Source organism: Callorhinus ursinus, unplaced genomic scaffold, assembly GCF_003265705.2.
Source record: "Callorhinus ursinus isolate GAN/ISIS: 27379988/994484 unplaced genomic scaffold, GSC_fseal_2.0 scaffold1, whole genome shotgun sequence".
Taxonomy (NCBI): Eukaryota; Metazoa; Chordata; class Mammalia; order Carnivora; family Otariidae; genus Callorhinus; species Callorhinus ursinus.
Window position 1 is genome coordinate 128,746,577 of NW_027397063.1, and position 27,370 is coordinate 128,773,946.

Below are 27,370 nucleotides of genomic sequence, written 5' to 3' on the forward strand. Positions count from 1 at the left end.
GATTTCACTGACATTTTCTTCTCTCAAGGCACCTGCTCAGCTGATTTGAATTGCATGATATAACATGCAATGGGGAAACTCTCCCTCTACCTCCTCCTTGTTCAGAGCTACAGAATACTGAGATCTTCTCATTCCTCAAATAAGAGATTTCAACACCAGCAGTCAGACTTGCATGGATGCTGACAAAATGCCTACCTACTGGTAGACTACACTAAGTCTTGGCATGCAAACACAAGAACAAACGAACAAAGTACTTTCTAGGCATTTAGAAGGAGGCAAGCAGATGTTTAAAAGAGGGAGTGCTTGATGAGAATATTGGAACAAGTGGTCCTTATTTACTGTAGAACTTACGAATGACTCTCTCAAACCTGAATTATTATTTATGTTAGTTTCAGTTGTCTGCTAAATATAAGTTCATTGAGGGCATGATTCTGTGTTCATATTTTTTATCTATTAGTTTGATACTTATTAATGAAGTACAACTCCATAACAGAAATGCTAGTGACATTCTAAATAAAATTTTTGCTTTGATTGTGAAAGAAAATCAGTCTTCTTACAGAGAATTTGGACATAAAAAAAGTGCAAAAAGATGATGAAAACCATCTATCATCATCCTGAGAAGATCGATATCAACTTGTTGATATCTTTCCAGGTTTCTATGCTGTGTGTATGTGTATCCAATTTTCATAGAAATTGGATAAATTAATTTGGTATTTTACTTTTTCACTGAGCATTCCCCTATACCATTAAAGAATCACCAGATATATACTTTTTAATGACTTGATATTATTCTACTGTATGAATATAATTTATTTAACCATTTTTCTATTTTTAGATATTTAAATTCTAAATTTAATTCTGTGATTTAGAAAGACAATTTTAATTGACGGTCTTCTAGTTATATCATGTTTTTAAGATGTACATACAATTTAAAGTCCAAATGAGGCTCTTTTATGACTGTTGGATATGAAACCTAAAGTAATTGGAAGTACTAGAGAATAATGCAGGAGATAGACACTCCTGATTAACAATGGTGCATAATCTGTCAGTGACTTTTCCTTTTATCTGTAGTGTAGGGACAAATGATGTTCATAGTTGTAACTTCCAAGACATGCATTTACAGTATTCTACACTAGAATTACTTGTAAAGAGGCAAGAATATTCACTAAGTGTTGAATCATGATATAGCTATTGATACGTATATTTACAGTTTAGTGAAAACCTGCTTATTATATGAAGTCTTCTCCATAAACTCCTCTCCAGGAAAAGAGTAGTATTTGCATGAATATTTTTCTGCCTTTCTGATTAGGCCTACAAAATCCCAGACTAGGGGTTGCCTAGTCAGGAACAGAGTAAACCTGAGGAAAATAATAACTGTCTTTTGACATATGAAAAGAAGGTCATGTGGTTCATGTAGAAGAGGTAGCATCCTTATTCCTTTTACTTTCAAATGAGTAAGGGCAAAAGTTATAGGAAGCAAGATTTGAGTTTTAGTATTAAGGATAACTTTTTGGGGGAAAGATTTATGTGTGTGTATGTGAGAGAGAGAGGTGGGGAGGGGCAGCGGGAGAGGGAATCTTAGGCAGACTCTGGGCTGAGCACAGAGTCCAACACGGGGCTATATCTTATGACCCTGAGATCAAGACTTGAGCTGAAACCAAGAGTGGACACTTAACTGACTGCGCCACCCAGGTGTTCCAAGACTAACTTTTTTGAAAGTTAAAACTCCTCTAAAGGGGCATGATCTACCTTATTTGTGTGAACTAGAAGTGTTTAAACACCTCATAAGGTTTGTTATGTAGGTATTTCTCTATTAGCTTGGAGGTCACCTAAATGATCTGAGTATCTGTAATTACAGATACTCAGATCATTTGAACAAATGCAACAGAAAATACTTTAGTACATGATTGTGGCAGACATAAACTCTTACATAATTAGGTAATGACTGACCTCTATTACAGTCTAGCATTACCTGGCTTAGGAGATGGTCTTATGCTGATCCAAAAACAATCTTAACAGGAGTAAATGGAAGACACCAAGTTTGGCTTTTCCAAGTAGTGGCACAGTTACTGAATGAGATAAATGAGGTATCGTGGTAGCAGGAGATTTGTTGATCAGTAAGTCTGGACATTAATGGTGCTGCCAAAAATAACCAATTAGATGTTATGTGATATTGAATGAGTAAATGAATAATTTTTAAAATTATACATATACATTCCAAGTCAAGGGAGTTAAGAAGTTGGTATTTGATGGTGATCAGATCGCACTAGAATAATAGGTTCTTTAAGAAATTTTTTTAAAGATTTTATTTATTTGAGAAAGATCGTGAGCGAGAGAGTGCAAGCTGACGGAGGGGCAGAGGGAGAAGGAGAAGCAGACCCATGCCGAGCAAGGAGCCCGACGCGGGACTCGATCCCAGGACTCTGGGATCATGACCTGAGCCGAAGGCAGATGCTTAACCGACTGAGCCACCCAGGCGCCCCATAAAAAGAGATAATTTTCTTAGATACTTAAGAGGAACATCGACAAAAGATTGGGATGGTGGATAAAATAAATGGCCATTTTATTTATTTTTTAAAGATTTTATTTATTTATTTGTCAGAGGGAGAGAGAGAGTACAAGAAGGGGGAGCGGCAGGCAGAGCAGGCAGAGAAGCAGGCAGAGAAGCAGGCTCTCCCCTGAGCAGGGAGCCTGATGCTGGACTAGATCCAAGGACCCTGGGATCATGACCTGAGCTGAAGGCGGATGCTTAACTGACTGAGCCACCCTAAGTGAACATTTTAGATAGAATTGTTAGGTAGATTCTTTGAGAGATGACACTTGAATGGTGGGGAGACAGTGGTTTGCTGGAGTTGAATACCCCATCTCTATTGCCACTACTCAGCTGCAGTTCAGTGTCACCAATCCAGTGTTGCCAGATCTACCATTTTTCAAGAAGAGCCAAGAATCCATGCATCTTTATAAAATTTTTAAAATACTGAGCAGGTAAACAAGCATGTCTGAAGATGAGGTGTTCTTCAATTATTAGCTTTGTGACCCCTGCAAGGGGATCTGCCAGGACCTCAGCCATAAGTAGGAATAAAGAAAAAGTAAGTCTTTGAGGCAACCAAGATTGTTTGACATAGAGAAGGAACAGAGAGTTACTTCAAATACCTGTGGGTTGTCAGATGGAAGAGAGATATGGCTTACTCTCTTTCCAGAAATCAGAACGGGAACCAGTGGGTAAATAGTGCAAGAAGGCAGATTTTTACTTAACTTAAGCAGCAACAGAGCAGACTAGAAATAGTGTAGGCTGTATGATTGGAAAATCTGTTTCTAGAAGGTGGTGTACAAGCCATTGGTAGATGATGAGTAGTGAGGAAGGTATAATGAAGGTTTCAGACAAGATGACATTTCAAGTTCTTCCTATACTGAGATTCTTGAATCACCGAGTTCTAGATCCCTGTTTAGCCTATGTTCAAAAGTGAGTGAATACCCTCCCATGCTAGGCAAGTCAGTACATTCTTAAAGACTGTTTTTTTCTTTGTGTCTACTCACAATATATGATGAAGATTCTTTTGGTTTGCAGTTCTTGTTTAAAAGGTCCCTTCTGTTTTAAGGAATCGCAACATTCAAAGTCAGAGCTTTGAAGTCTCTGGAAACTGTTAGTTTTTTTTTTTTCACCTAATTGCGTATAGAACAGTTTTATAGCTAGTGCTTCAATAACGCCAGTTTGTTCCAACTGGTATCTTGGAGGTGCAGTGCATTGTGAAGTGAACTAAAGATCATTTTTAAAAAATCCTTCACTGGAATTGTCTCACATTTTCATTATTATTTATCTTATAGTAAGGATATGAAAATAGAACCCTGCTATTTCATTTTTCTTTTCTCAATATACATAACATTTTCTCAAGATTTAATATGGGAGTATATCTCTATTTCTTTCATAACTTGTTCTAATGGTTAACTATTGTTTATCTCTTATCAGGATGACAGTTAATATTTTGCCAGCTTAGATAAGAGTTCTTGGTTTTCTTTTACTTATAACTACCTTTAATTACTTTATAACAGACTAAAGCTATAATCTGTATAGTGCTTGCATGGCCAGTATATTTATTCATTTCTCAACCAGTTATTGTAATAGGTACCAGGTGCTTAAAACATACCTTAAACTGAAATATGGGCAATTACGATTTTGCAAAATGTACGAAGTTTTTATTAGGATATTCATGAATGTTATCGGTGAGATAATATATGGTCATAAATCCTACATCTCTTCTTGAATCTTAAGATCAGTAGTACATTGGACTAATGCTACCTGTCTCTGAGTGAAGACCATGCCTTAGCAGTGGAATACTGAAAACAATCCCCATACCCTCCTTCAATTCATATGCTCAGGAAGGCCCATTTTGCCGGACTTAGTTACTGAGTCTGGTGGTTGACCTCTTGAATAGCGGCACATTACTGAGAATTTTGAGAGTGCTGAGAGTGAGTGGATATTTTAACTTTTCTTCAAACTTTTCTTCCCTGATTTGGAAAGATAAGTACTGCTTGATAATTTTGTTTAATTCAGTAGTTACTTATTGTGCCAAGCTCTATAGAAAATGCCAAATTAACTAAGACATAAATCTTTAAGGAGCTTCTTCTTTTCTATATTCAACCAGATATGTCTAAGAAATAAAGCAGAAACTATATAATTTGTAATATATTAATGAAAAGATAGCAAAGGCTTCCTGTTATCATATTAAGGTACAAATGATTTCCTAACTGAATTCATTTATCTACGATCAGGCTCTAAAGAAGTAGTCAACTGAGATATCTCTTCTAGTAGGGGATTAGGTAGCCTTCCTTATTGGAGAGCAAATATTAATAGATTTTAATACCTTTGATTTTCCTCTGTTTGCCTTAATTGATAACTGAACTTGATGACTTTTTTCCTGGCTTAAAAGAGTAAAAAAATATAGAAAATTAAATCCTATTGCTTGGATTTATGAGCAATTCTTTTACTCCCTTGTGTAAGGGAGTACCATTAATGAAAATTCCTCTGCAGCAGGCAGAATATTTCATTTGAGAATGAAAAAGCAAATTGAGTTAATGTATTGTGCAAGAGATTCATATCTAAGTATTGTGTCAGTTTGATCTCAGTTGGGGCTAAGGTACTCTGATAGCTATGAGATATTAAAATGATGGAGAAGTTTAGAGAAGTATGACTGAATTTTATATAAATAAAGCAACTTGATTTATAAATGGTACAGTTTATTTTACCTTTATGATTTGGTAGATGCATTAAGCCAACTAATTTTTAAGTTGGTATCAACTTTAGATGCATGTTTACTTACAAGCCTTCTAATAATAGCATCAATTCTTTTGGCAGTATGAATGGATAATTTAAGTCAAAATAAACATTTGTTTCATTCTTTTCTACTTTTACTATGTATTTACCATTTGACTATGAAAAACTTCAGTCCTATACAAAGTAAATTATTATAATGAACCCTATTTTCTCATCACATTTATCAACACGTGACCATTCATCTTTTAACTATCCCCCTAACAACCCCTATCTCATTTCAGATTTCAAAGCAAATCCCAGGCATCACATTATTCCTTATAACTATTTCAGTACATGTCTTTATAAGGAAGGATTCTTTTTTTTTTCTTTAAATGTAACTATAATACTATTAAAACAGCTGCTTTTTACAGGGCACCTCGGTGGCTCATTCGGTTGAGTGTCTGCCTTCAGCCCAGGTCATGATCCCAGGACCCTGGGATTGAGCCCTACATCAGACTCTTTGCTCAGTGGGGAGCCTGCTTTTCCCTCTCCCTCTCCCTCTGCCCCTCCGCCTGCTTGTGCATGCACACGCGTGCTCTCCCTCTCTTTCTATCAAATAAATAAATATATAAATAAAATCTTTAAAAAAAAGGAGCTGCTTTTTAGTTGCAGGTAGGAAGTAAGGAACACTGGGGTCTAACCAACTTCTGATGACGTTAAATAGCTCTAGGTACGTAGCCCTTGGTACTTGGGCAAGTCATTTAACTTTACTGTCTCCATGTTTTCTTGTCTTTGTAAAGAGGTAATTCGGCAAGATAGTATCTAAAATTCCATTTGTCTCTAAACTTTATAATTTAAAAAATGAAGAGACTTCGGGTTTCTGGTCCAGCATTTAAGGAGCTTGTAGGTTGTGTCACTCTGTCCTAACAAGAAAAAGCTGAAGAAACTGAAAAACCAATAACTGTCCTTAGATCTGTCAGAAAAGTGAGGTTACAGGGCAAACTGCTGCCCCCAAAACTGGAGTAACAGATGGGCAAATACAGAGAATCACAACTTACTAAAGTAGAAATGTCTGTGGGAACCAGTACTGGAGTAGGAAAGCCTAAACTATAATCCCTTAATTTCTAGAGGTTCAGGGTGGACAAGTCTGAGAGTTAAAAACTCCAGTGGGGGCCAGTCATAAGGGGTCTCTACACTTTCGTAGTTTTACCACCAGGAGCTTGACTAGGTTCTCACAGCAAACCTCTTCTGCTTCTGGCATGGGGAGAGGAAAAGAACCATTTTGAAATGCTCCAGAATATCCAGAATATCCTGTTCTTCATAACAAGGGCTGTCCTCAAGAGAAACTGTTTTACCAGAGCTCTGATAAATCCCAAACTATTTGGGATGACCCGGAGAAAGGAAACACCCAGCTCTAGCCCACTGTAGCTATCCTCTCCCGCCTAGGTTGGGGGGAAACTGAGAAGCCCTTACAGAGTTCACAGTTCAGAGGCAAAGGCTCACTAAAAGATCGAGATCTAGTCATAGAACTGTAGAATGCCTTCCCTATCTCTTTACCTTAACCACTGCATTACTAAAGGCCTATTTATTGAAGCAATTCCCTTTACCTAGTACATCACATTACAGCTATAAAGAAAAACTCACAAGGCATACTAAAAACACAGGTTGATGGGACAGAGCAAGCAAAAGAACCAGACTCCAATATGGCAAAGATGTTGGAATTATCAGACTGGGAATTTAAAACAAACTATGATTAAAATGCTAAGGATTCCAATGGCTAAAGTAAGATGGGATGCAAAAACATGGGCATTATAAGCAGAGAGATGGAAATTCTAAGAAAGAATCAAGAAGTACTAAACAAACTATAGAAATGATCCCTGAAAGTATAGTCTTGTCTGGTGATTAACGTAATAAAAGGAAAAAAAAAAGAAGTAATAAAGATCAGAAACACTGTAACAGAAATGAAGAATGCTTTTCGTGGTCTCATTAGTAGACTGGACATGGTGAGGAAAGATCTTTGAGCTTGACGATATGTCAATAAAAACTTTCAAAAAGGAAAAGCAAAGAAAACAAAGACTGAAGAAACAGAACACAATATCCAAGAACTCTTTCCACAAATGTAACATTTATGTAATGGTAATACTGTAGGAGAAAAAGAGAGAAAAGAACAGAAGAAATATTTGAAAGAATAATGACTAAGAATTTTCCCAGACTAATGTCAGATACCAAACTACAGATCCAGTAAACTCAGAGAATGCCAGACAAGATAAATGCCAAAAAAGCTACATCTAAGCATATCATCTTCAAATTGCATACCGTGATTGCCATAGTAGAATTTCTTTATGCTGATGACTTCTGAATGTGTGTGTATTGTGTGTGTGTCTAACTCTGTTCTCTCTCCTGAACTCCAGACCCACCTGTACAACTTCCTACTTCACATTTCATTTGGATGTCTCACAAACATCTCAAATTTTACATGCTCAAGGGAAGTAGTTGATTTTACTCTCCAAATTTGTTTGCAACTTCTCATCCCCAGCCCCAGTCTATTCGTAACTGATAAAAGCACATCATTCACCTAGTAGCTCAAACCAGAACTCTAGAAATCAGTTTTTACCTCTCCTTCATCCCACTAAGCTGTTCACCATGGAGTTCTGTCCATTGTGCCTACTAAATAAAATCATTAGTTTGTTTCCTCTTATAACATTCTGTTCTTCTTGCTTTCAGTCTTGCCCTCCCCAACCTCTGCTTAGTCCAGCATCTACAGAGAGTAGCCTAAATGATCTTAATAAGATGTAAATGGGATTTTATGTCTCTGTTGACTTCCCATAATGCTCAAAATAAAATCTAACTCTAAACTACTTACCATGCCTTCAGAGACTGTCCATGATCTACATCTCAGCCTTCATCCTCCCACTCTTCTTACTGAATTTGAGGACCTCTTTCAGATCCTCAAAGCAAGTTCTTTCCCATCTTGGGGACCTTGCACATTCTGATTTCCTCCCACCTCTTATATGGTTCCTTCTTATTCTATAGATCTTAACTTAAATATCACTATAAAATGAAGCTTTCTTTACAACCATATAGCTAAAATAGCTCCCTCTCCTGCTGTTGGTTGCCTTTATAATTTATAACTCTTATTGTAGCCTGCAGGTGCTGCTCTTACTTGGTCTGTTTTTGTGACTTTTGTCTGTTACCATGCCAGAACATAAGCTCCATGAGGACAGGGACTGTGTCTGTCTACCTTGACATTATATGTACAAGTCTTAGTAGTGTTTGGATCATTCTTGACACTCAACAAACATATTGGATAGAGGGAGGGAAGAAGGGTGAGTAATGAGGTTGGAAAACATAGCAAAGTTCAGAAAAATGGAGACAACAGAAGAAAGACGTGGAGAAGGGAAAATGTTCTAGACAGGATTGCAGTATCAACCCCAGTGTAGAAGAATGAGTATAGTGGTCCTAACAGTTGATCCTGACATCCATTCCACCCTAGTAATTAGTCTAAGCCATTAATAATAATCATCTTTCCCATTTGTGGATTGGCTTGAGCAGTGAGACATGAGAGGCAGTCTACTCTATGGGGTCTAGAGATGTTTTCCTTACTTCTATAAAAGAGAACATGGGAAGTGGTACTCTCTCATCCTCCTCTGGATTAGAGATCCTTTGGATTGGATTGGAGATCTTAGAACCGTCTTGCTACCAGCTGGAAGATGAATCCATCACAAAGAAGGAAGGAAACCAGAGACTTGGTGCCAGAGCCCATGTATTCTGCACTCAGGAATCTGCTGTCTTGGATTTATTATAAATAGTGTAATGAATGACCTCTTGACTTACCTCAGTTTCAGTTAGAGCTTCTGATGACCTCAGTGAAACAATGAGGATCTGCATAGGTGAAAGGACACATTCATATTGGGTAGTCGTAGGAATTCATGCTGGAAAGGTTGTTCAGACTCAGGGTCCTTGAACGATAGCCTGCAGCAGTCTGTTTAGTGCTTAAAAACATAGACCCTGGGTGAAGACTGCCTGAAATCTAATCTTATTTCCACCACTTTCTAGCTGTGGGACCTAGGGCAAGTTACTTAACTTTTCCTCTTCCTTGTTCTTCATTTGTCAAGTGCCAATAGTAATAATACCTACTTCATAGGGTTGTCATGAAGATTAAATGAGTTCATCGTTATAAAGCTCTTAGAACACTGCTCAAACCACATTAAGCATTTAATATGTTGGCTGTTATTCTTAGTTGGTGGCGATATTTATTATTTTATAGTTAGCTGTTAACAAGCTTCTGTGTACATAAAAACCACATAGGAAGTTTGTGAAACACTGCATCCCCTTGCCAGAACATTTCATTGGGTGGGTATAGGTTTGGCCAGTGCATCTTCTGCTACAGGTAGTCCACAGAGAAACTGCAAAAGATAGTAAAGAGTCAGTGGAGGCTTTACAGCAGTGGAGTGAGATAGGACCAATGGTCTGTAATTCCTTACAGACCTTCCTTAATCCATTTGGTATCTTTACAGGGACTTGGGGGTTGGAGAATGAAAATGAAAAGGTTTTGACATGGTTGCTTGATATATGACAAAGGAAATCTTGATAGGCTTTGATATAAGAAAACACTTTGAGATTTTGAGCCTATATGGCTCAAAGAATGTTGGTACCATTGAAAAGATGAGAAAATGTCAGAAAGGTGAGTCTATTTGCTTTGTTTTGTTTAATATGATGGAGGTCTGCTTGGGGCCATGCCCAGCTGGCAGTTAAAAGATGCTGGCCTGAAAGTTTCTCTAAAGGGAGAGCGGGAGAAGCAGCAAGCTGCCTAAGAGAATGGTCTCCACCAGCTGGCCTTCAAGCTTCTCAGCTAAACTCACGTGTCAAGGACCCATCATTTACAATTTCTCTACAACTGACACTAGGATTGCATTGCTTGAAATTCTATGTCATGGTGTAATTATCTTTTCTAATGTTTTCTGAACTTACGATAACTTTTCCATAGTTTGTGGTACTCTTGTTTTTCCTATTATTTATAGAAGAATTGGTTAACTGAAGATTTTTAATTTTGTTTAAGACCCTATTACCTGCACTCTGCTGGATATTTTATACACATTATTTATAATCCTCACAACAGTGTTTCAGGATAAGCACACCTTACATATGTGAGAAAAATAAGACTCAAAGAGGTTAAATTACTTACCTAAAGTCATAGCTAAGCTAAAATTCAAACTGAGGTCTGTCCTAGAAGTTCTTGCTCTTAGTAGGTTTTCACTAATGTAGCCAGTCGTTAACTAACAGAGACTGCTTAACTATGCTTAACATTTGAAATCTGTGAAGAAACTCTTGATTAAGATGCTGTCATTCTGTTTTCATGTTACACATAGCATGTAGGTATTACTGATGAGTAGCAGAGAACAAATAGATCATGAGGTGCCTATTTTATCTTTTAATGAAAAAGTTATCATTATTTGACAATTTTAATTCTCACATCTGTATATTATATTCTCACATGAGACATTAAATCCACTTATTCCACTTTAGTAAATGATGTATCTTTTTCTCCAGATTATTGCTATCTCTCCTTCCTCTGTCTCTGCCCTCACAAATAAATTACCTTGAGAATAAACCTATTCTTTGTGTAAAGATAGAAAAGCTAAATCTGGTATTATAACAAACAAAAAGTTGTCTTCATGTCTGAAAAAGAATCTCACTTGTGGGGCAGGGGGATGGTAAGAAAAATCCCTGAATGTAGAGTTTATGAATTATCTAGAAAATTTCTAGCTGAATTCCAAATATTCAAAAGATGTTTTGATATATTAGCCAATATATTTTTTGAATCATTATAAGAATTAAATATATTGTCTAAATACTGTGCAAAGGATGTTTAATAGAGCCTTGTGAAATAATTGGAGAGTTTTACATGCTAGTAGAGTTTTAATATATTTCCAGGAAATTTTGAGGCATTGAAGAACCAATTTTGAGAACATTGTCTATTTTCTTTTACTGCATTAATGGAGTTGGGTTTTCTTTAAGGTTTTTTGAAAGAAAGTAATCTATAAAGATAGGATTTTTTTCCTGTTATTCCCATCAGCAACAATGGATATATGAACAGAGAAAATGACAGTGCTTACCTGGCTTTCTAGAAACTCCAGTGTCCTCACTGTCACCATTACCACTCTCTTGAGAAGCGGAAACAGAGTACGTGTGTTAGTGGAGCCCCTCAAGTATTGAAGTGACACTGATATTTATATATGGCTCTTAAAAACAGGTTTTGTTAATAGAGTCTTACCTCTTAATCATCTCAAACATATTAAAGAGTCCATGCATATGCAACTTGGGTAGAGTGGTAACATTTAATATTAGTTTCAAAGCGATGCTATCTCTTCCTTTTCTTTCCTCAACCTTCCTCACGTCCCAGCCCCAATCTTTCACTGATTCTGTGATACTGTTAGGTGTCTGAAGTGTAGGGAATGTGTGTATGTAAGGGGTGGCGAGTCAGGGGAAAACAGAAGAATGGAGAAGGTAATTGGTTTGTAAATTGGTTTACATGTATTTTGGTTTGGGATTTTTTTTTTTTTAAGCTATGGACCCTTTGTTTAAACAAAATTTGATCCCAAACTATGGAATATGTAAAGGCTGGACTATTCTGTTTGGAGTAGGAATACAAAGCTGAACCTCACTAATACATCCTCTACTTCTCTCAGTAAAGGAGGAGACACAGGAGAAGTCTTTTAAATAACTTATAGGAGCAACACTTAAAAACCATTGCTCTGCACTGAAGATTCATGTTTTATTGTAGTATATTGAGTTCACTATGGAGGAAGATGGATTTTTACTGTTTGAAGTTAGCAAATTTTGTTCGTGAGCTCAATATGTGCAAGGTATTAGTGTAACATAGATTTAAAAATTTGGATGTCTAGGCTAGTATTGGTTTACTTTTTCATGTTATTTATCTGTTAAAATTGCCTCTTAATAAGAGATTTAGGTCTCCAGTTTTTTTACTCTTGAGAAGAGGCATGAGTACAGTGTAGTTTACTTATATATGGATAGATTCTAATCATTAAAAATTCCCTGATGTCTCTTGATCTGTGGTATATATCAGCTATTAATTTTCTTGTCCTTTTCTTAGATAACATACTTTAATAGAGCTATGTTAAGAGTTGTATAATGGAATTTACACATTTATCATTACTTCTGACATATCTTTGAATCTCCTTTTAAAAACAGAACAGACCTTTGCAGATTTTTAGTCTTTGAAAACAACTTTATTTGCATTAACCACTGTATATTGAAAAACCTTCCTTTTCTCAGGCTGTATCCATTTAAATTACTTAAGCCCTGCAAGCTGAAGGTTAAGGGCCTGAGTTTGGTTGTTTTGTATCATAAATTATAACATTATGGAAATGCAGTTAGTGTGATACTTAGCGAAAATAAAGCCTTAATGTTTAGGGATTAAAATTAGTTCAAAATATTTTTAATAAGAACATGGCCAAGTTGGCCCACATATTGCAGTTCAGGCTGATATATAGTAATCAGGAGAAGATGATGTACATTACTAATTAAGTGCTAACAAACAATTCATGTAAAACCATCTTTAAATCTGATAACTGAAAAACACGTACATAACCCCTACTAATCATGATCATATAGTAATGTATAACGTTCAATCCAGAAGATTTGGATAAATGTTCTACGGCGATACCCAGAAATTAGCTTTTCAGTAATTTCTGTAAAGTATTTCCTGTTTTATCAAATATAGTAATTACATCACAAGCAGTTTCAAATTTCAAAATGGTATGTGTAGAGAAAAAAAGCAACAGTCTTTGTCTTTCTCAGTTCTGATTACCCTAATTTAGGAGAAATAGTTTTTCTTAATTAATTAATGCTTTAAGATTGTGGGCTGAAAAGTGCCATAAAGTGCAAATTACTGTTTATTTGAATGAACAGTCTTAATGTTTAATAATTAAAAAGTGGACTAAAAGGAAAAGCCAAAAATTGTAACAAATAGTTCTGTCATTTAAACTCAGATCTCTAAAAATGAATACTGCATTAGACTTTAAACAGATTTTTTTTTACATCTGAAGAGATTATAATATTTAGAAGGCTTTTATTATGTAACTGCATGTAGCAGTGTACCACTTAGATCTTTTTGTTGACAAATTGCCACTGTTGTAAACCTCTACAGCTCTAATATGCTCTTTTTTCTCTACTCTCTTTTTCCAGCAAGTTTAATACTTGAGTATAATGCTTCCTGTTATTATGTCCCAATGTAGTATATTGAATATTTTATATTTTATATTCAATTAAGGTTGACTTAAATACTTTAAAAAGTCCTCCCACCCCAATCCTATAGAGATATGTTTACACATACTCATTTGGATTCATCTGGATTCATTTCCAGATAGCAATAATATTTAGATTTCTGCTTTTTTCTTTAAGTTCATAATGAAATTAATAAATGTGTGATCCTATAAGAATAGACATTTGTTTCCTATCCAGATAAAAAGATTGTTAAATATTCTGCAACTGAAAATATTAAACATGACATTTTCAGGTTTTGATGTCTTTTAACAAGTACTATATTCCTGTACTCATATATATTCAACATTTATGTGATGTTAATGGGAGCAAAAAAATAAATACGACTTTTTGGTAGAAGACTTGTACCTAGGGCTCCTGGATGGCTCAGTCAGTTAAGCATCTGCCTTCAGATGAGGTCATGGTCCTGGGGTCTTGGGATAGAGCCCTGTATTGGGCTCCCCACTCAGAAGGGAGTCTGCTTCTCCCTCTGCCTCCCCCCCCACTTGTGCTCTCACTCTCTCTCTCTCAAATAAAATCTTTTTAAAGAAAAATTTAAAAAACTTGTACCTACATGTTATTCATTCAACAAATAATTATTGAATGTCATTTCCTATATGCCAGGCACTGTTCCAGGCACCTGAGATTCTGCAGCATACCAAACAAAATTGCATTCTCATGAATATACCTGCAAGTAAAATGCTTTATTTTTGATTTACTCTTCTATAAAGAACTAGTCTAGCTTTACGACAGTAAACAAAAACATCGTGGGTTTATACCTTAAATAAAGAAAAAATGGTGAAAGTCAGCTGATTGAATCCTATCATATGTGAAGCTGGAGTCCTATTTGATGTATGACTTAGAACTGCTTTAATGCAAATGAATGTTCTGGACTAATGTCAACAATAAATGTATATGATTTTTTAGCATTGTTTAACACTATATATTGGTTGTTTAAAAAAAAATTAAAAACAAATTGACCGGACCTATATATTACATAGGCTAATGACAGCTTATTGGCTGTAATTAACCACAGTATGTGATCTCTTAATGTTGAAAATACCTTGCAATTTCAAGGAATCAAGAAATTGGCTTGTCTTCCTGGCTTTAAAAAAAAAAAATTAAACACTGAGGTAAGTTATGTATTTGGTTAATACTTGCAAACTATTTGGCTCAAGGGAAAAATAGACTTGACAGAATTAGAGTAAATGAAAAATCTGGGCCATTGGTGGTCTCCTTTTATAAATTTGTATCACTTAAAAAAAGTTAATCATAGCAAATTATGTCTTGCTTTTTTTCAAAATCTAAAGTGTGGGAATACATATAGACTACAATGATAAATTTTTTAAGCTCCCTTGTTTGTAAAAGAGAAATTTTTCTTTTTTTCCTCATTTGTGTTTAAGATAAATCCTTAGGGTTATATTTAACTATTTATAATATTGTGAAAACCATTTTCTTCGAGCATACAAACGTAAAGATTTCCAATAGCCAGCAGCTAGTATGCACTGTCTGAAGCTAATAGATTGGACAGAATACTGCTGCTGTTTGAGTAAAAGTTAATGCTTTGGCGACCAACTAATACACTTAACTATAGTATATGAGTAGTGGGTGTCCTGCTTATTTTTATTACAAGCTTTGTCACTGTGCAATTTTCTTACAACATGCTAACAGTAATCCACTTTAAGCTCATGCTTAAATATTTATTGAATGTGGTCGCCAAAGAGCTATGTTTAAAAAGTACATTAAAAAATATCTCAATCTGGCATTCAGTTGCTTACCGAGCAACATAACCTGAATTATGGTTTATCTCAGACTTTATAATAATAAGTAGTATTTCAGTATCAAGTAGAATTCTGAAAAGAATAAGATTTGCATCCCCCAAATGAGATAATTGTGCATCAGCTTTACTAAACTAGCCAAAAGATAAAGTCGGAAAATTCTTAGTACAAAAAACATACTCCAAAATGATCACCCTATGTGTGTCCAAAAGGGTCTCCAATATCCTGTGTCTCACCTCCCACTCTTTTATTACAATTCTAAAATTTCATTTTAGTATGAATATATATAAGATATATATTTTATATTCTTCCTCCTCTCCAAATACACAAATATGCAGACTTGTATAAATTATGTAATTACATAAAAATCAAAAGGCATAAGGATGTACTATTGAATTTAGGAAACATGGGTACACTGGGGTGTGTGTTTACACACATTGAAGTGTGGTAAAGAAGAAGAATCCGAAGAAAAGGAAGTTCTGCCAGGGTAAAGCTTTATTAGATGTACTTTCCCCCTGTCTCATATCAGAAGCAATCAATTTTTTCATTTGTTTAAAAATAAAGCATTTTCACATTGAATGTTAGCTTATTAAAAGACCTTTTATCACGGTAAATTTTGCTACATTATTTGCATATCAAGATTTGCAAAGCACAGTTGAACCTACTATTCAGTATCTTGAAAGCAGCCTTGGTTTCACGTCTACTTCATTATTTGCCAAAAACTTCAAAAATTCTCTTTGTAGTTCTTATTGTGGTAGCTGGGATTGAAATATTATTTCTAATAAATAAGCGAGATTGCTTTTAAGCCAAATCTGACCAATCTGTCATTTATATCCCCATCTATTAATTTTAAACTCAGTTATTATTAATTTTAACTTCCAAGTTTTAAATCCATAGTAAGAATCATGGGGGTACAGAGGAGGTGATGGATTGGGGATGGCATTTAGAATCAGCTATGGGTCTAGCATTGTACTGCTAAACACAGTGTTCACAATAATAGCTGTTAGACACAGTGCTCACAAGAAGCTTCAAGGTAAATATTGTTAATCCTATTTTACAAAATAAAAAGCTTGGAGATGAACGTTAAGTGGCTTGGCCTAAGGTCCCAGTCACACATCCAGTAAGTGGCTGTCTTGATCACCTCTTCATCCCTTGGATGAGGAAAAGATTCCTGACACAGGGTTGTGGGGATGGTTGAACACACAACACCCAATACTTATCAGATGAGATTGGCAGCTGTTTATTAGTCACATATACTCACAGCTTCAGGGAGGAGGACCCTACACTCCATGCAGGTCACATGGGAATTGCACTTGTGAATAGAGTGAACAGCCAGAGGCTGTGGGAGGCAGGCTTTATAGTATAAAGAGAATGGTGTCTCCCCTGGTTTCCACAGAACAATGTGATTGGCTGTTCTGAATAATTCTGCAAACTGACAGGGACCTGAAATCTGCTACTCAGGGATAAGCAGGAACTACACCAGAGCCCTTTGATAAGGAGTGTTACAGGCCCTTATTCACAGAAGCAGAGTGGAGAGGGCAACTTATGGTTAGGCTATTCAAGGCTTTCCTGATTTTACCAGATGTCAAGGCGTCACATAATTTTGAACCTTAATTTTAGGTCTTACCCAACAGTGACTGAACTGGGATTCTAATGGTGGACCTTCTGATTTCAGTGACCATATTCATTCCACTGTTCAATGGTATTTCTTCTCCTTGCTAGGATCACATGTTAACATTTTATAAGTAACTAAGTACTTTACTTTTCTCTGAGCATTTCTTTTCTTTTTTTTTTTTAAAGATTTTATTTATTTATTTGAGAGAGAGAATGAGAGACAGAGAGCATGAGAGGGAAGAGGGTCAGAGGGAGAAGCAGACTCCCCGCCGAGCAGGGAGCCCAATGTGGGACTCGATCCCGGGACTCCAGGATCATGACCCGAGCCGAAGGCAGTCGCTTAACCAACTGAGCCACCCAGGCGTCCCACACACCCCATTCTTTATCTCAATTGGGTGATTCTTCACAGGGGACTTCACACAATACTTTGGGCTGGCTGCTGTAAGAGATATGAAAAAAAATAAAAAATGGTTTCTGCCATTGAAGCTCTTGCTATGGAAAGTAAGAGAAGAACTATAAAATGTAAAGATAAATTTATACACATGGAACTTCTTATTCAGACCCACAGTCTGTCCATGAGCTGGCCTCTGCCTACCTGTGCAGCCTCATCTTCTGCGATTTTCCTGTCTTCACTTGGCTTAAGCCAACATTGGCCTTATTTCTACTTCTCCACTATGCCGGGTTTTTTCCATCTTGAGGCCTTTCTCCTTGCTATTACTTGCCCTGAAACACTCTTCCTTCATGTCTGGCTCTTTCTCTTTCAGGTTTCTTCCCAAGTGTAATCTATAAGGAGAGGACTTCTTTGACCATGCTACCTAAAACTGACTTTTATGACTATTCATGCATAGTGGCTCCCAGGTCATCCTCTTACTACCTGTGTGACTTTTCTAAGATATTTAATTTCTCTGTGCCATAGTTTAGTAATCCATAACATGAGAATATGATGATAGGTTGGGTTGTTTTGAGACCTAAGTGCAGTAGTACATGTAAAGTGCTAATTATAATTGTAAGAGTCCCTGGCATGTAGTGAACACTCAGTAAACATAGTCCATTTCTAATCATCATCATTATCATTAAGGGTAAAAGAAGTAGTATAATCCATAAATACTATAGTTGATCAATATAAGAAAAACTCAGAGATATGCCATGAAATCAACAAGTTTAACTGTCAGAATGGGCAGTGGATGCAGCATGAGCACAGTGACTCCAAAGATCAGTTACTGAAATGGTCCAGTTGGAGCAATGGGGGGGGGGCAGACTATTAATGGAGTCTTAAGTTGGTTTTAGTCTATTTAGTTCAACAGAAATTTAAAGAACATCATTTCATGCCAGTCTCTGAGTTAAGATTGTGGGAGCACAAACATGAACCAATATAGGTTCCCTTAAAGCATCTAAAATTGATTTGGATGGGACTTGAATGAGTGGAAAGAAGCAAGAAAGGTGTTCCATGCAGGCTTCAGAAAGAACATAGGTAGAAGGGCGCCTGGGTGGCATAGTTGGTAGAGCATGTGACTCTCAATCTTGGAGTTGTGAGTTCAAGCCCCAGATTGAGAAGAAAGAAAGGGAGGGAGGGAGGGAGGGAAAGAAAGGAGAGAGAGAGAGAGAGAGAAAGAAAGAGAAAGAAAGAAAGAAAGATTAAGAAGAAAGAGAAAGGGAGGGAGGGAAAGAAAGAGAGGAGAGAGAGAAAGGAAGGAAGAAAAGAGAGAAAAAAAGAAAACAGGTAGAGGTACAGAGTTAGTAAGGTTCAAGAACTCACACTGAAGGAAGAACAAGTTCCCTCATTCCAGAGCAAGAGGAAATGAGACTGAAGTGAGGGCTCCCAAATATGGAGGATTTAGGGTGCCACAGCTAGAACATGGGCCTTATTCTGTAGACGTTTAGGAGCCCATGGAAGGTTTAAACAAAAGATTGGCAGAAGTAGTACTCAAAATTAGATAACACATTTCTGTCTTTTCTCTGGTATTACAAATTCCTTGACTCTAAGTATGAAAAGGTTTGAATTAAAAGGGACAAATCTTTTCGACTTTATGTGCCAGACACTTTTTTGTAGTTGTACAATTGTGATCTTATATTAGTTGGTACTAAGTGAATTTTATAGCAGAGTGATAGGCAGTTGGTGACAGGTAGTCATTCAGTTCTTAGTCATGTACTCTTTACTCTTTAAATATTTAATATTTAAAGTATTAAATTTTTCCTTTTCCTTTTATTTATGTATCACGAACCTGATATATTCTTGAGATATTTATTAAATTAGATAATTGTGCATGTGGCCTTATCACACATGTAAATGGAAAGAAGAAATTTAACATAGTTCATAAATTGAAATATTTGATTTCACCTGTGCTCACATTGAAACCATAAAAGAATCAGAGTGACTGTAGGTTTATATTGTCAGATTTCCCACCATAGTTAGAAATTTTCTAACAATCACATCTCAGTATTTGTAAGGGGTTTGAAGCTTCTTGCAAGCATGTTTGAATACTCACCATACCACATAATAGTTAGCTATTTTTGTCTTCATTTTAAGGAAAACATGAATATTATTAGATTTGTCCCCCAAATACTTGATTGTCAGATTATTTTTTATCAACAAGGAAATCTAAGTAGTGTATGAGATTTGGAATAGGAACTCAATCACACTTATAAATAGCCTTATCAAAAAATAATTTTTTATTTCTTGACATTGAATTTATGATGTTTTGGGTTTTTTGTATGTGATTTTAAAAAGAGAAAAAACAACGTGTTATTTTTATGGGATACTTCTGTGGAAAACAGGAGACTCTGTCCCCTCATATACACTGCTGAAGGAAGCCATGCAACTGAATTCCTTACTGACTGGTCATCATCATATACTGTTACTTGACAGATGCCAGGAATCCAAGAACTAAAGGGATACAGAGTGTATGTCATAGCCAGGAGGTTCTGTGCCAGGAGATACTGCCAAACCTCAGAGACACCCCTCCCTTCCAAGTCTGAACCCTGGAATTATGCTAGGGATTCTCATGGATAAATGTTTGGATTAGAGTAGATCTGGGAAATGAAATTGGAATTTTCAGTGAGCCCTAGTGTTGGCTAGCTGCCCAAAGCCTCTAATTCCCCAGAGATTTTGAGAGGGAATCTCAGGAGATCTGGAATGAATTATACTCACTCTTAAAATGAATATTCTCCATCCTAGCCTCTTAGCAGCTGTCTCCACCTCTCTCCTCAAGCAGTGTGTGAACCCCAATCATGACAGCACCTTTTTTTTTTAAGATTTATTTATTTATTTTAGAGAGTGCGCGTGGTGAGGAGGGGCAGAGGGAGAGGGAGAGAATCTCAGTCAGATTCCCTGCTGAGCAAGGAGCTCGATTTCAGAACCCTGAGATCATGACCCAAGTTGAAATCAAGAGTAAGACGCTTAACCGACTGAGCCACCTCAGTACTCCAACACCACCTTTTAAAAATGGGAAGGTACACTTTCATTTTAATGCGTTTTAGTAGAGTAACACTTTCAGCCAAATCCATTGTATGCTCACCTCATTCCACAATCCAGATATATAACTCAAGTACCATAGCTCTCTCAATGATTAGTCCAATTTGTGTCAAACCTGCACAGTCTAAATTTTCATGGCCTTGAAACCTACCTGATCTCAACATTTTATCTGAATGAGCCTCCAGTGGAACCAGGAAAACTATATTTATTAATACTAGAAATTATTATAGTTTTTTAAATAAATATATGTAAAATAATGACCTGCATTATCTTTATGATAGCATTTACACCTCAAAGTCTGAACAAACCAAGGATCATGCCTTGTGAACAGAAATATTTAGCATTGAAAGAGAAAACTGGGAGCCCTTGGCTGGCTCAGTCTGTAGAGCATGTGACTCTTGATCTTGGGGTCGTGAGTTCAAGCCTACGTTGGGGTTAGAGCTTACTTTAAAATAATAATAGTAACAATAATACTAATTTTTTAAAAAGGAGAAACGTATTTTTTGTTAGAAAAGAAGTGGTCACAGATCATACCAACCAAACAATTCTGTCAGAGCTTTGAAATATAGAGCCATTAGGCAAGATACTGAGATAAAGGATAAAATAAAGATCAGTGTAAATGTTTCAGTCTAGTTAAGTTGAGGTATACTAATAAATTTTAAGTAAATTTTACTAGTAGAATAGTTTCCAGATTTTAAGTAACCATGAAGAGTTGAGTTATTGCTTGATTTAGATTTTTTAAAAGGGGAAGGAAGTATTCTGAAGACATTTCCTACCTCTTTGTCCCCCCAAGTTCCTTTCCTACTCTTCCTAGAACTGGCTCTTACTGACTCCCAGCAGTATAGCTGGATATTTAGATCCTCAGTGACTTACTTATTGTTAGGCAGTTCAGTAGTCTGCTGAAACAAGCACAGGAAATTTGAAACACCTAAAGGCTATTTTAAAAACTCTTTGCTGCTGACATTTTAGTTAGAATTCTAAAGAGAGAATGGACTATTTGGATACTGAACTCTAGTGTACAGATGCTGGGGTTTTTAGGCCGACTTTAAAATCTGTGAAGTTATTTGACCTAGTATTGTATCAGTTGGGTATTCTGAAGCATCAGATGAAAACTAAATCCGCCCTGGTGTTGGCAGGCAGCTGTTGTGCCTGTCAGTGTATTAGAATTGTTGGAATGCCATCCATGTACTTGAGCATGAATCAGAAAATTGGAGAAGGAAAGTTTGATGCCACTGTTTCTGAGTAGGGAGACAAATGACTGTGTTACTACAAAGAAGCAGATCTCATTAGAAGAGCCCACTGGCTTGATTCTAATGCTTATGTGGCTAGAGCAGGTCCCCCACCATTGCCGATAGGTATCATTGATTCTGTCTTGTTTTGAAGTTATAATGTGTTCAGTGTAGCTTTATGCTATTATTTTTTGAAAGGCAGTTGTTAACTGTACAATGCTTGAGGCATTATTATGAGCTTAAGATTTTAAATGTCATGTTTTTTAATTACCAAAAGCAGTGACAGAAAATAAAACTCTCCACTTGGGTCCTTTGAAACACTTATATTTACAATTGCTGTGACACTTATGTTCAAGAACATTTCATATTTATTGAAGAACTTAAAGAATGTTATAAAGCATTGCTTTGTGATTTAAATTGAAGCTCCTCAGTGTTCATATTGTTGTAAACTTAGATTTTAGTTCCCTGACTTTTATATTGTTAATTATAACTTTAGATTTATATGTGGTCTATGTAATGCTATGAGAATAAAACCTGTCTGGAAATTGAAAGAACAACATAAGTGTATTTTAATAAAACCTGGAGTATCATTACATTCATTAGACCTTAATTTCAATAAGACTAGGAATACTGAAACAGGAAATCAAAGTGAAATCAGACAGAATGAATCTTTTTTTACATTGACGTTAATAAACTAAGAGAGAAATTCAAATGAGCTAAAGAATACCAAAACATTTCTAAATTTTAAAAAATTCAATTCTGTAACAGATATATACAATTAATTTTTAAAAATATGTAAGGACTATGTAGCTTCTTATAACAGAAGATGACATTATTCCATACCTTTAGCCTGTGATAAATTCTGTTAATGGAGATTTGTTTTCTGATCCTAAGTGTTCATAAAGATATATAAAGCATTTTTATGAACTATTATAGGCTCCTGTGTACTGAAGTACCTTACTCAGGGTACTGATCTTTCTCTGTTTTTTTCTATATCTCCTTACAAAAAGCTTGTTTTATGAGGCTTTTTTTCTTTTTTTTTTTATGTCTGAACTTTTTTTGTCCAGACAAATCTTTAAAAGGTAAAATTTTATAAATTAATAGCTTAGCCACTAGATCATCCTCTCTTCAGTCTATAGCTACCACCAAGTTTGCCTGCAGGGAGGCACAGAGGAGGAGGTCTGGTTACTGGTTACAGATTACTCCACTCTTGCTCAGTTTGCCTGGGATTTCCCCTCAGAAGAATGTGATTTGAAAAAACTTCCTCCACCACACTTCTGTTTGCATATTATTTAATTTTCTTTGATAATGCATCATATCAAATATCCATAGCAGTCAGGATCTAACCAAATTTAGTAATAAAAAAGCAACAGTTCCTTAGATGTGTATTATCTGTGTGCTTGCTAAACTCCATCACAATAACAACACTTTCTAGTTTTCTACCACCTTTCCCACCTATCTGCAGTCTTCTTTTCTAGCCATTATCTTCCTCATGGCCATTCATGGGTCAGTTCATAGGTCCTCTTCTCTCACTCTGTCTTCCTCTCTGAGTGATCTCATCTTTGCCTGTGGTTACCACTTACCACCTCTGAGCGCTAGAGGAATGACTTCCTGGACATCATAAGGACACCACGTACTTTGAGGTTTGTCTTAGGTTAGCTTCCCCAGAAAGAAGAGTCTGAAGCAGAGAGCTATGTGCTATTACTTTGTTAGGGGCTATAATCCCAAGAAGTACAGGGACAAGAAGAATATAGTTTGGTAGGAGGGAGAACCAATACATGGATAAGCTTTTGAGTTGCCTTCCACTGCCCAATCCTGTAGGATCATACCCTGCAAAATTATATAAACTGTGTCTTAACACTGTGTATTGTGATAGGAGAAAGGAAGAAGAATTTTTCCACTGGTTCTTGTTGGTCAAGATTTTCCTTACAATATATTAACTTCCCCACATCCCCCAGTAGTTAATGGGTGGTGTGCAAGTGGGGATCCAAAGCTATGTCAACTGAGATGCTTTGGAGTGAGAGGCAAGAGGTGCCAACAGGCATGAAACAAGACACTGTCAGATTATACCTTTGTGAAGTTGGTACTGATAAAACAGCTGAAATAAGACACAAGTGAGATTTAGACAATCTAAAGTGGTACAGAAAAGGTGACCAGTGTTAATATACTCCTTTTACCACTCCAATCACTCATGCCCTACATTACACCTAGCTTCCATACTACAAGATAGGGCCTCACTTCTGCCCTGAGATTGGAAATAAAGTGCAATCAATAACTGAGTCCCTTCTAAGGTGAAGCCTTGCTTTAATTATATGGCAAAAAACTTAAGGCAAGAGAATTAGAGAAACTAGTTGCAGTTCCTACTGCTGCAGCTGACCCTGAAACTGTGATACTTATCATCTCCTTCTCTTACCCTAAGTCTATATTTTCCTCATCAGTGGCAGTTTTTTTGCCTGATTTGAGTTGCTTGCCTGCTGAGGTGACCCAGACCTTCTTCCCTCAAATATCTGAGCCCTTAATTGTTTTGTTCTTGCTGAGCCATGCTGGAATTTTCCATTTACTGTTATTGCTAGCCATGGAAGCACCAAGAGATATTTTGATGAAATCCCCCAAGTTCTGGCCATATTTTTCCCTTCCTCACCTTATAGTCATAGTCTTTGCTTCTCATGATAATCAGTATTGAATATTCCCAACAGGAACCTGACTCCTTTTTTTCTACTGGTGTGCAGACATGAGAAGCCCACAGTGACCAGAAGGTAGTGAGAGCTTTATATTTAATATAATTCTTATGTGTCCCGTGGATGAAACAGTCACTTCCCCAAACCTGCCTGGGAATCAGGACTTCTAACCTTGCAAATACTGAAATTGCATGGATGGGAAACACATATTCTGCAAGTGGGTCACTGGGAATGATGATGACAGAGGCTAATCCTACGTTCATCCTTTGGTTCCCAGATCTAAGTATTCTAGCTATTGGTAGCAGACCATACATTGAAAGCATTCCTTCAATGCATATACCACATTCTGGAGTTGGAAGTTATCTTTAAGATCTCTCTTCAGCTGACTTTTTAATAGGCTACTCTACCTGCCTGTGGGGCCTGCTGTTTCTTTGTGGATGGAGTCATGGTTAGACCAGTAGATTCTAAGGTTATGTACCCATTGTCACATTTCTTTATTATAAAATGGGTCGTTGGCCTAAAGTAGTGTTTTGTGGGATATCATATTGATAGATCGGTTGTTTTATAAGCATTGGGTTAGTGGTGGTAGCAAAAGTATTGGGAGCTAGAAACAAAACTCATATCCAGAGTAGGTATTAATTTTGGTAAAAACAAATCATTGCCCCCTTCCATGTACTCAATCTTATACCAAGTGATTGGTCTTGAATAATTATGTCATTTTGAGAGCTTGACATCAGTATCTTTTGCTGGCAGGTTAAAGCATTTAGCAATAACATTAACTTTTGTTAGCATTGGTGAGCAGAAGCACCTTAGCTACTCTATTTGTGGGCCCATTGTGTCAACTCTTTGGTTGCCTAAGTGGGGGGCTGGCTGACAGCCATAGAATGACTCATCCTGTCCACCTTTTGTTGACATTTGACAACACACATACTGTCATTTTGGTGGATCCTTCCTGGTGGGCATTAATGTGAGATATAAAAATGCACCTGATGAGTGCCCAGCCCATTTTTGCCAGACTTCCTTATCATATCATCTTTTACTGTTGTTTTCTGGGCCCCTGATCAACAGTTAAGCCATTTGCTACCGCTCATGAGTCCAGATGTATCTAGTTCAGGCCGTTTCTCCCTCCATTTGAAAAGGATGACCAAATGTACTGCTCCAGCTGTTCCCACTGGCCAGACTTCCTTTACAGCAGTCCTTTTATGTCCGCTCCTGAATAAGACTGCAGTATAGCAGTAGTCCATTTTTGGCTACTTCTGAATTCCTTTTTTTCTCATCAGTTGGTCATGAAAGAAAGAGACATTCATCCTATGGGAGTCTGGATTACCTGTGAATGTAATTTACTCATGCTTTCTGAGTGTACTTGGGCCTAATCCCAGGTAAGTCATTTCCATCCTATGGCAGGTTGTTTCTGTGCCCATCTTTATGTCTCAGTGAGTACTTCCAGTCACAGGGTCATTTGTTGACCCATGGTCAGGCATGAAAATTCTGTTAGGGCCCTATAACATACTATGAGCTGTTTTTAAACAGAAGGTTGTTTTCTGCCATAGAACCCCCAGCGTTCTGCATTGTGACTTCTTTTTTGGCACTTGCCAGAGACTCCACAGCCTCCTTATTTATCAAGGATAGATCTTGCACCCTCAGATCCACTGGCACTGATGCATCGTAGCCTGGACCTGCTACAAAAGTCTTTCCTGTGGCTCTTGGTCACTCTTGAAACTGGCATCCGCCGAGTCTCTGATAAACAAGTCAAAACAGTATTTTAAAGTGTGGAATATGGTGTCTCCAGAATCCACAGAGGTCTACCTTTTTCTTAACAGCATGTGTTGAGAAAAGCAACATGTTCTTTACCTTCGAGAGGATGTTCTCAGCATACCCCAGAGCCCTAGACTTCTTATAAACATAAGCAGTGTGCGGTATCTCTTAATTTTTGTGAGGTGCTTGGTGTGTGTGGTTTATTAGGTCCATTTTTGCTCACCAGATCCAGTTAGTATGCTGTCATCAGTATAATGGATTAGAATCACATTCTGTGGAATGTGAAGATGATCCAGATCCATGCAAACTAAATTTTGAGGGAGATCCGAGACTTACCATTACCCTGGGGCAGGGGCAGTATCCTATCTGTCTCTACCAGGAATCTGCTTTTGATCCTCTTCCTCCTACTGATGGATTCTGAGAAAAAAGCATTCACCACAAAGATAGCTGAGTACCAAATGCCAGAAGCTGTATAATGTAATATTTAACATGACAGCTGTTACTGGGACATCCACTGGTTTAAGCTTACAGTGATCCACCATCTGTTTTTTTCTGCAGGGTCATTTTAAGTATAGAAAGGGGGTATGATTAAGGATCACCATTCCTCCGTCTTTATGTCCTTGACAGTGTTGCTAATCTCTGCAGTTCTTCCCAGTACAAGGTATTGCTTTTGATTAACTATGTAGACTGCAGATAGCAGTTGTGGGAGAAAGTTTCAAGGGTTTACTCAGCTCTATTCTAACCATTCTAATCAGAGAAACATAGTAGCATTTCAGATTCCCCAATATTGGTATAGTTTGGAACTCTGATATGATAGTCCTCAAAAAGTCTAGAATTTTCCTTTCCCCAGTACAATTAATCCATGTAAAAAATTTCCTTGCTCTCTCCTGCTTTACACTTGCTCTTTTCTCTCCCTGACCTATTTCTCTCTCCTCTCTTTGCCTAGGTATTATCTGATCTCCTTGACAAGGTCAGGTTAGTCATACCTTATTTTTGCACCATGTGCCTCTTCTATGTAATATTACAATAATTGTAGTTTTATATAAATTTTCTATGTTTTTAAATGAATGCTAGCCTGTTCATAAGTTCCTTAAGGGTAGTATCATTACCTGCTTTGTACACGGCTCTAGCCCTAGCTTGGTACCTACCTCATATAATAGGAAATTAATTACTATTTGAGGAATGAATTGTTGGATGGATACAGAAGGTGAAAGAGAAGCATTTACCCTGACTTTTTAGGAGCACTATTACTCTAGCTCAGCAATTCTAGAAAGCTCCCCCCCCCCCCCCCCCCCCCCCCCCCCCCCCCC

General features: G+C 36.9%; 1 protein-coding gene across 3 annotated transcripts in view; it reads left to right on the plus strand.

Annotated features, from left to right (window-relative positions):
* Positions 1-27,370, plus strand: part of LOC112832326 (ubiquitin-conjugating enzyme E2 E2) — a 371,486-nt gene that overhangs the window by 206,768 nt on the left and 137,348 nt on the right. The window contains exon 4 of one of the 3 annotated variants that reach the window (XM_073900866.1): positions 27,007-27,030. The exons of the other annotated variants lie outside the window; for them this stretch is intronic. Within the exon in view, the coding sequence (XP_073756967.1) occupies positions 27,007-27,030 (24 nt within the window). The remainder of the gene's footprint in view (positions 1-27,006; positions 27,031-27,370) is intronic. 3 annotated transcript variants of the gene reach the window in all.